Raw genomic sequence first — 11,477 nt, 5'->3', positions numbered from 1 at the left:
TGGGTTGCTGTCTTGACTTTAATTGTGATTTGCTCAACCAGGAGAGTTACTTGTACTAACAATTGGACATTTAAGAATTATCATCAATACACACGGGAAATAATCAGGACTTCTTATCAATACACACAGAAAATAATTTACCTAAATTACAGCTGTAAAAAACAGGTTGATGTGATCATTAAACTTTTCACTGACACTATACATTTACAAAAGTCTTTGCATACCACTCAGACACAAATAACAAACAACCACCTCATGAAACTATAGGGAATATTTACACCTAATGAGATTTTAGAAAGATAAGAGACTACAGAAAATTACAATATGAGACTATTATACAGACTGATTATACATACAACAGGTTTGAATAAACACAAGAATAACGTGGCGGGCTTAAACATATTTGTGGGCGCTATATAAACTGCGTTTCTTCCGAGAAATTTCGGACAAAATTCAAAAACAGTACAGAAAAACAAGATCGAATGCAATATAAACATAGGTTTTTACAGCAATTTAATACAAAAACTATAAACAAACTTTTAAGTAGTATATTTATAACAAAAATAACTGTTTGTGAATTACAAGGTTGTGATCAAACTCCTGCAAATGAAATAATACTATCAAAATAACTCTATATATTTGCGTTAAAATATTAAAGTAAAGTTTATTTAAAAACATTAAAACAGTACGTGAAAATTAAGCATAAACAAGCGCGTATTTAAACATACAGAAACCTACTATTTATTGAAGAAAAAGGAAAATCACAGTCAGCAAATGGAAAATAAAACTACCGAAAATATAAAAGTCGTCTGATTTGTCATAAATAATTGTGAAAAGATCAAATCGAATTAAAAAGTAAAATAACAAACATTTATAGAACACCAAGGAAAATTCAACACAGAGAGTCCCTTAACTTATACTTAAACAATAAATCCTCTTTAGCATCTTGAAAAATTATTTTCTCTTAATTGACATCATAGTTATTATCTTTAATGGATTTGTTGCTTAGTAAACAGTTTGTTCCCCTTCGGGAATTAATTGTGGTCCTCTCGTAGCGACTCGTTTATTTAATTGTATGATACACACAACACACAGGCGATTTACAAGAAGAATGTTAAGTACCTAACAGTGTCTTTAAAACAATTTAAATTGGTTCATGGAATACATCAAACTTTAGATATCTTTGATGATCACATCCATTCCTTTGAATTTAAAAGAATATAAATCATATTTATTTATAGTTAGTTCTAATTCATATCTAAGAACTTTATTTTACGATCAATGTAATGATTCAATTTTCCTATAGTGAACTTTTCATTTTATGTAACACCTTCTCTCATCCGCACATATATATTGATCATACATTTATTAGTTGATACGATATCTATGGTTTGTGTTTCCTAACCGGATTTCCTAGATATAGTTGTTGTTGATAATATGCATGGTATTTATCGAACCATGTTTTTTTTTAATGTGTAGTTGCGGTTCATATCATCGAAAGATTAATGTACAGCATTATTTAGTTGACAGGTTGGAAAGTCCTTGTCACAGCTTACAACGGACATGTGTAGCAATTACTAAGACGAAATATATTCAGAATTGACCCCTCGGTGTATTAATTCTTAACCATCCGTTTATGCACGTCACAATGAAAAATAAACATATCAAATATTTTAATAGTAATGTTTTGTATCGATTTTTTGGGGGTTATTTGTGGTAAGACATAGAATTTATTTTCGTAAAAAGAGTTAAAAAAAGGCAAGAAATTTTGAAATTAAAGTTAAAAAAAAGTAGAAAGTACGTATAGTTTTGTAATACCTTTTCTGAAAGTTTTTCTTTTAATTTTCTGTTTGCTCAAGTAAGGGTAAATTAAATATTTTGGGAAATATATTGTATATAAAATCACACCAAACAATAGTTTCGTTTATTTGATATCGTTTTAGGCATTCAGTCTAAAAATATGTTATATACCATTATGTTTTTCTCATATTTGGAAAATTACCAAGTGACCAAAAATACAAAAAACCATACGACTAAAACCTATTACCGTCATTAACTAACTTATTTATAATCCGATCATTTTGTTTTTCATTCCAGACATCACCCAATGGTACTTAATTTTGGAGTTTTTACTTGCCAACAGCAACACGACAAGAGCAATGATTGGAAAGGGAAATGCCTGAACTCAGAGACTGAGTTCATCATGCGATTTTGATGAGGTTTGAGTTTTGATATGCTTTGTGATGATTGTTTAAATTATCCACTTTTTGTCACTGTTATATCTATTTTTCTATTGTGACTGATTGTTCTGATTCCTATGCGACATTAATTTCATCATAGTATACTGTAGTAGAGTATATTTTAGTTTACAACGATATATTGTTATATGCTGAGTGTTATATATTTATAGGGTGTTTACGCTTTAGTGTGAACTATGGTTATGTTTGACTTTCTTAACATGTAGTCATCAAATTATGGTTTACCAAATATATTTTCGAATAGCTTTTAATATGTGTTCATGAATTATTACAACAAAACGTTTAGGCCGCTACAGGTGCTTTGAAAATGTCTCTTGCAAAGGTTTTTCTAAATCTCTTAGGAAATTGTTTATGTATGATCTAATGTTGCTATTATTTTTCATGAAGTGGTTCAAGTGCACTAATATTCATAACTTAAACTAAGCCACAGGGTTGATCAAAATATGGTAATCTACAGAAACAAATGATTCAGTCTTTTACACTTTAATGCCATCAAACAGCATAATAATTTTCTTTTTGCATGTAAAATAAACTAGCTTTCACAGTTATAAATAATAAACTGGTCCATTGGAGTGACATCATGAACATTTTTTGTCTCAACGGTGCCATTTACTGTCAAACATGCTGTATCAATTCTTGTTGATCAGATACTATATTTTAATTTGTGTCAACTACGCTTATTAATTTTTCAATAAAATCAGAACTGTAATAGAATTTAAATTGCAGTTGATCGCATTTAGCGTAAAATAAAGTAGCACCGGTTTTAGCAAAGAAATAGTAAATGTATGTCATTGTTCAATAAAACAAATAGTATATGTATGTCATTGTTCAATAATACAAATAGTATATGTATGTCATTGTTCAATAATACAAATAGTATATGTATGTCATTGTTCAATAATACAAATAGTATATGAATGTCATTGTTCAATAAGAGAAAAAGAAGATAATCTGCAATTATTACCTTAACATATCCTAGATTTTATTTCTTCCTTCCCAAAAGTACATTACAATTTGAAAAACAATAAATTCAAATTCAAAAAAACATCTCGTTTGATTTTGTTTATCATTTCGGAATTATTTTGCATTTTCTTTTATTTCTAAGAAAGGAAATTTTACGGCGAAAGACACTTTGTCAGTTGAAAATAACCGATTTTATTATAATTGATACAATATTTCAATTTCGTGAATAAAGCAAGTAATAAAACTTCAGATTTTCAACGTTATGTCAATAATTTCATCATTATCGATGAAATTGCAGAAGTGAGTTAAACGATATCAATTTTCTCAAATGTAGTTAAAACGTTAACGACTTTAATCCCTTGACTCGTATTTTGTTGTTATAAAAATGTTATATTTTCAAAATGAAAGCAACATTGTTACCAGCATTTTAATCGGTCTAATCATTCAATCCTTTATTTGAATATGTTTACTTTTACGCAGTTATCGACATAGTCATTACTAGTATATAACATCTTATCTCCATTATGTTTCTATTAATGACTTATTGCCATTTATACAAAAGCCGTTGGGTATTCATCATATTCGCACGCACGATGCTTTATTCACTAACTCTTTCAAAACCTCATTCTCTGTACAACTTATGTTACGAAAACACTGTTATAAACCTCAAAATAATGTCGGATATTACCAATCATAGACTTTTCAAACAAGTTCGCATTGGAAAACATAAAAAGAAGAAAATATCCTTTCTTTAACTTTCCTTTTTCAACAAAGGTGTCGATGCCACCAAATTCGGCAACATCTTTCATTATAAGTCAGTCAAAAATACCACTGTGCTATTATTTCTTATATTTCTGCAGAATGTGTTATCCAGAGGCATGAAACATCAAGGCTAAATCCGTCAATCAAGAACACAACTTAAGAATACTGATGGATTCAGACGAGTATTATGCCAGACACTGGGTTGAATAAAGGCAACAGTAGTTTACCGCTTTTCAAAATTCATAAATCGATAGATGAAAAACAAATCCGGGTTACAAACTAAAACTGAGGGAAACGTATCAAATATAAGAGAACTACGACACAACCCCGACATGTAACACACACATAAAAGCGAGAAAGAAGACGTATACATGCTCTTTTCGAATGGATTATAGTTGTGAAGTTGTTGATACAAAAAGAATTTAATGGGTTTACGAACACCCTTGCTTTATCAATCTTTAAAGACCAAAATGTTTCAAAACGTCTGCTCTACCCCCATGCAAATTTTGTTTTGTCCCCAAATAATAAAGCCAAAAATAACATTGTTTTTGAGTTTTAATCATATTACATAAACAGCTTGATAAGGGTATTAGGTATCGACAACTCATTTGGAAATCAAAATACACCCCAACGACACTTACCAAGGAGAAAATCCTAAATAATCATAGGTTTGTTCTATGTTCCTTTGGATTTTGACCCAAAAATGAAGATCTGAATCTTTCTTTGCTGTATTTGATACATAAACTACATAAATGTCCTTACGAACAGCGTTATAATGATTGGTCTTTCAAACTATCTACCTCTTTCTAAATAATTAACATCAATTTAATCAGCATCTAAAGCTGGGCTTCAAAATTATTTCGAAACTACCTATTCTACATCAGATATGAAAACTAAAACATATCCAAGATCTTTTTAGAGTACATACAATCTAAGACTCTTTCATCTTGCAACAGTATTAAAATATTTGACCTTCCTACACTGAACACAGGTATTCCCTATTCAAAACTAAAATCAAATTGAAAGAATTGTGTATCTGTTTTGTTGCATAAAAAAAATAACTTGCCAATAAAGATACCAGTATCTGGCCCAAAGGGAAGGATAAATCGTACTTTGTAAGAAATCAATCCGATTCAAGCACAAAATTCGCTAAAACTTCCATTATCAAAATATATTGGTTTATTTCATCGACATTATATTTGTTCATTTGGATGACTTATTTTTCAACAAAAAATCGGCATTCCCTTGGAAATCAACTCCTCTTTTTGCCGAATTGTTTCTTTATTCATATGAGGCTGACTTCATACAGGAACTTCTTTGGAGGAAAAAAGTAAGCAGTATCCTTATCTTTACTTTCAGCTAAGTAGATGATGTTCCCTCACGAAATAATTTAACATGTTTGCAACTTTGTTGAACGCATCATCCTATTCAACTTAGGATAAAGGATACACAAGCACAGTTGAGTCTACCTTACAACTTGACTTGAATATATACATTAACAATGTGGGATGCTTGAACACACTATTTTACGAAACAAAGAGATTATTTCAAATTATACATTGTGACCTTTCTATTTCTATTTTGCAACCTTCCACCAGCGCCTGCATACGGAGTATATATATATCTCCCGATCGAGACGATATTTCAGACATGTACTACCTATCATGATTTCCCTGATAGAGTGTTGCTGCTCACATTAAGCTTTAAAACCAGGAGTTCCAAGTGGTAAAGGTGAAATTATTCCTTCGCAAATTTAACGACCCCATCACGAGTTGGTTCATTATTATGGAATATCTGTTTCACAGATGACGACGGATGTATTCCAATTGTCAAAACCACAATCCCGTCCCCTTACATATGTGACTTACATAATTGGACTTATCACCAGGTGTGTAATTGCATGAGCAACACAACGGGTAACACATATGGAACAGTATCTGCGTACCCTTTCGGAGGACCGGAAATCAACCCTTTTTTAGGGGTTTTTTGTAGGTTCGTATCGTCAGTCTAGTTGTACATGCTGTGTTTTGTGTACTGTTGTTTGTCTATTTGTCTTTTTCCTTTTTAGTCATAGTTTTGTCAGTTTATTTTCCAATAAATTTGGTATAAATCGACGCTGTTTTAAAATGGAAATGTTGACAGCAGTTACTGAATATTAATAACTAACGTTAAAAAAAAAACTAAAGAAAACAATACAGTTGACCTCTTGTAAACACGTTGATATAGATTCATGTATAAAAAAGAGAATAATGCAATTTTGAGTCTCTTGTATATAATAAGCAACTGAATATATGCAAATAAATAACTACATGTAGTTTAAATTATTATTATTACATTTCCTAGTTTCGTTATGTCTATTAAAGTTTGGGATCATGAAATGTATGATAGTCCATAATTTTAGGCGTCACCATCATCACTTTACCATTGTTATCACCGTCATCTAATACTCGTAGAAAAGCTTCTGTAACACGATCAGTCCTGAAAAATAATAGGTCAACAGTCTTTTAAATCAAGTTCACCTACTTAAAAATATAATTATAAGAGTAGCTATTCGAATTTAATAGTGTACACTGCAAGATTATATATATTGTGTAATTTTGTCCATTTTATTTTTATCCCTTTTTTATGACATTTGAAAGGATAGTAGGATTTACTCTTCCTGTCGACACACTCGACTACCCTAAGTGTGATTGGTGTTCATTCGACCTGATGTAACTTCATAATACAACCTCTATTAATAAGATGCATATTATTTGTCATTAAGGCCATGGTAATAATGGTACATCTTGCAAGATGTGTCACCGAATACAAAACGTAAAAGACCAACACACAATTTTCCATGACGACGGTCTTTACGCCTGTATATATTATGTGGTGTGTGTTTTCTTTGTTGATGTCAATGACCAGTAAATGGGCTATTTGACATAGTTTGTATACAAATTTGGTACTTAAAGAGTGCACTGAAAGTTGATATCATAATTAAAATAAATTAAACTTGCGAAAAACATAATTGGGTGAAAATCCTTAAAATATATCATCAACAATTCTACAGAATGGTTTCACAATCTATCAAAATTATCTTAAAATACACGTTTCTCAACGCACACGAAACGTTTTTTTTTTTTACATCGTTAAAAGTGTGCTAGATAAGTTTCTGTTCACCTGATTATAATATTTCTAGTCTTACCGACTTTTTGGTGTAGACATTAGTCAAAGAAGTGAATTTGGTGAAAAAATACTACTTAACTTAATATTCATTCGATCTTGAAAATAAATGCTTTCTAGGCTATATAAATAACATAAAACGTCCATATCTTTAGACAAAAACAAGATCTATATTTCAGCTTAAACTTTGCACATTGTGCAACAATAAAAACTTTACTGTTGCATGGTCATATATTTATTTATAAATTTATTTTACAATACCAATGTATTTGATATACAATGCGTGACTCTTATTCAACAATATAAACAAGAAGAAGTGGTATGAGAGCCAATATGACAACTGTTACTCTCCATCTAAGTCAAATTTTACGAATAACAAGCTATAAAGGGCTAGAAAATAACTAGTGTAAAACAATTTAAACAGGAAAACCAACAGTGACTGTCGAATCTATATAAACACAGGAAACGGGAAACATCTTTGAAAGACACCAACAAACGAGAACCATTAAACAACAGGAAACGAGAAACTCATTTCAAACACACAAACAAACGACAACCACTAAACAATAGGTTCCTGACTTATGTCTTATGACAGGTGCATGCAAGCATTGACCAGTCATGTGACATTTGTAGTGATTTATAAATAAGAAATGAATGCTGTAAGAAAACAACAGCTCTACTTCCAAAGTAAAGCTGTTTTACATTACTAGAATTGCAGATCTATGAACATACTATTGTACATTTTGTACTTATTCACCTTGTGTTTTTATCCAGTAAAATTTTATTTTTATATAAAGTCGTCTTGTTTTTCTTTTTATATAAGTACGTTATTTAAAATAATCTTGGTTTCATGGTCACATGTTCTGAACACTAACACATCATCGGGATGAATGTCTCATTAAATTATTGTTCAATATCCGTTTGAAACGTATTATAATCATCCTTATACCACAGTACCACTAGGCCACGATCGCACTATGGTCTGTAAAAAAAAATGCAAATCTTGATGATCGTAGTACGATCGTGTCGATCACAGTAAAGTCGTATCATGGTCGTGGTGAGGTCTTCAAGCTCGTGATGAGCGTGGCAAACTTTGAACATGTTCAAAACAATCGTGGTGCGGTCGTGGTGAAATCAGGTCGCTGTACCATCGTAGCGAGAGCGTAGGAAAAGCATGATTCTATTCGGAGAGACTGCGCTACGATCTCACTACGACGTTATAACGACCTCACTACGATCATCACGTTCTCACTGCGACCCAACTACGCTTCCACTACGACTATACCACGCTGTTCACGACCATAGTACGATTCTAGAACGCCCTTGCCGTCCTCATCACGCTCTTCTACGTGCATACTACGACCATAATTCTCATTGTCATTTTCACATAAATTATATTAAATCTCTCCAGGTTTTGTTTGATTGTATGTAATTAGGACTTCTTGTCCATTTTCTCTAACGGCTCAACCAAGCTTTTCGTTTTTAAATATATTAGACCGTTAGTTTTCCCGTTTGAATGGTTTTACACTATTAATTTTGGGGCCCTTTATAGCTTGAAGTTCGGTGTGAGCCAAGGCTCGGTGTTGAAGGCCGTACCTTGGCCTATAATGGTTTACTTTTATAAATTGTTACTTGGAGGGAGAGTTGTCTCATTGGCACTCATACCACATCTTCCTATATCTATTGATATCTATTGACACATCTGTGTCATCTCTGCTATCGTTCACTGAAATATCGTCATTTAAGCTTCGTTGGACCAGCAATAGGTTGTAATTTAGGTTGGATTGGTCGGTCCAACATCTCTGCTTCATCAGGATTCGTTACTATCAGAGGCTGCACCCTCTGCCTCTACATCAACCCTACCACCACGTCCACGTGTTCTAGTAGATTTTGGTGGCATGACTGTATTGTGTCCGAGAAATCTACGTATTAATCAGAAATAGAAGGAATGGAACTGCATTTATATGGAACACGATATTTACGTTATTGCTGAGAACGTAGTAAGATCGCGGTATGAACGTAGTATAATCTTGGTAAGAACGTGCTATAATCGAAGTAGAAGCGTGGTAAGATCGTTTTGCAATTGGATAACAATCGTATGGTCGTAGTGAGAACGTGATGAGCGTAGAAAGATCTTGATAAGCGTAGTGAGGTCGCAGAATAAGCGCGGTGAGAACGTGGTATAATCGTAGCGGGGTCGTTAAAGAAGCGTAATGAGGACGTAGTAGCATCGTGAAAGCAATGAAAATTTACATTTTCATGCCGCTCATACCGCTACCTCACCACGATCTGAATTTATTTTAGATCGCGGTGAACGTGGAGCGATCGTGGTCTAGTGGGACTGGGGCTTTAAGGATGTTTGCTTGTCATGTTTTGGAATTTTTGTCAGAGTTTCGAAATCCTCTGGTGTTATTCATTTGAAAGCCTTACAAATGTTTTCCCTTTGACTCCCATTTTTCTTTTTGTAAATTTTTTACATGTATAATTATAAACCATTTGTAAAAGTCTTATAAAATCTTTTTTTTTAATAGTTTTTGAGAACTAATACTTGTCAATGTTAAAGCTATGAAAAGTCAAGAAAGAACATTTTTCAGTCAAAAATTCAATGCCTAATATCTCAAAAACAAGCGCATTAACCTCTTATTTTTTGTTGCTTTTTTGATTCCTTAATTGATCCTCTATCATTATATACTACTGTTATGGAACACTGATTATTTTGAAACTGAGTAGCGAACTTCCTTAAAACTACCATTAATAAAGTAAAATGTATATTTGACGTTGTTATGCCACAAACTTAAATATAAATGATAATGTTGCTACTTTTCATTTTCAATCTATTTCATATATCATAACCCATATCGGAAAATATACAATTTATTTAAACAGAACGAAAAGCGGTGTTTGCTGAGCTTTTCGTTGGTTTCATAGTGAGTACCAATACATTTCATACATTTATTGCTTTTTTGCTGCAATTAACATCAGCAACTTGAGGCTGTAATTGTTTAAATCCAAATACTTTTCACCGATATTTCGACAAAGAAATCGACATAGTTTACACAAGAATCAGAAATAGGATGCTAAAATTTATCGAAATAAATGATTTTATAATTGACAATATTGTCGAATTTGGTAGATCAATGGTTCAAAAATAATCGGTATTCCAATGGGTATTAAGTTTATTGTACACCCCACCTTTTAGTTGAACTTATACAAAAGCCTTTTTAAACAAATCTGGTCAATTGTTTAGTTCAACTTTCAGATATCTTGATGATGTTCTCCTATTTCATCGAATGCTTGAATCTAAAATATTCCAGTGAATTTTACATAAAACATAAAGCTGAAACAAAAAGGTCTGCTTCATATCTTGCTTTTTTTCTTGAAATTGACAAAACCGTGCGACTTCAAACAAGGATTTACGACAACTTGACGTTTCACTTTTTGTAAGTATAATTTTTCATTTCTCAACACATGTGTTGTCACATGTTGTCTGCCACATAGTATGGTATTTACATGTTCTAATCGATACTTTACGCGTGAGTTAGTCCACATTTACATTATATGGAAGTCATTAACAAAGATCCGCTTCTTACGCAAAACATCATCTAGCACGGTTATGAGGAGGTTGACTGACATTCCTTACAAGTTTTAGGGTCATTATTACTAATTGGTAGACTGATACGATGTGGCTGTGTTTCAACTCACGAGCGACATATTTTTTGCGTTCTATGAACTTTAAAAACAATCAGAATGGTTGTCTGATTCGAAAATTTAAAATAGTACCATATTTCCTCATTAGAATTTTTAATTCATTTGACTTTTTTTAATTCCATGGCGACTGTATGATTTATAACAGGAAACTCCAAGTTACCCATCTTGCTCCGTTTATGTTTATACAAACTGATTTTTTTGTTGATTTGTATTTTGAGAATTGTACTAGTTTTGAACATCAGTAAACTACTGTTGCATCTCATTTACACAATCCATATTGATTATCATAAGTAAATTTAGTAATGGGTTGGTCTATCTGATGTATTAATCAGAAATTTCCCAGATATAAAATTGAGAATGAAAATGGGGAATGTGCCAAAGAGACAACAACCCGACCATAGAAAAAAAACAACAACAGAAGGTCACCAACAGGTCTTCAATGTAGCGAGAAATTCCCGCACCCGGAGGCGTCCTTCAGCTGGCCCCTAAACAAATATATACTAGTTCAGTGATAATGAACGCCATACTAATTTCCGAATTGTACACAAGAAACAAAAATTAAAATAAAACAAGACTAACAAAGGCCAGAGGCTCCTGACTTGGGACAGGCGCAAAAATGCG

General features: G+C 32.2%; 1 protein-coding gene across 2 annotated transcripts in view; it reads right to left on the bottom strand.

Moving 5' to 3' along the window:
* Positions 1-6,235: 6,235 nt before the first annotated feature.
* Positions 6,236-11,477, bottom strand: part of LOC139521754 (15-hydroxyprostaglandin dehydrogenase [NAD(+)]-like) — a 42,407-nt gene continuing 37,165 nt past the window's right edge. For both annotated transcript variants that reach the window (XM_071315337.1, XM_071315338.1), the window contains exon 7: positions 6,236-6,461. In XM_071315337.1, the coding sequence (XP_071171438.1) occupies positions 6,341-6,461 (121 nt within the window). In that variant the 3' untranslated portion in view covers positions 6,236-6,340. The remainder of the gene's footprint in view (positions 6,462-11,477) is intronic.

Source organism: Mytilus edulis, chromosome 4 (genome assembly GCF_963676685.1).
Source record: "Mytilus edulis chromosome 4, xbMytEdul2.2, whole genome shotgun sequence".
NCBI classification, from domain to species: Eukaryota; Metazoa; Mollusca; class Bivalvia; order Mytilida; family Mytilidae; genus Mytilus; species Mytilus edulis.
This window is presented reverse-complemented; position numbering and strand designations above follow the sequence as displayed.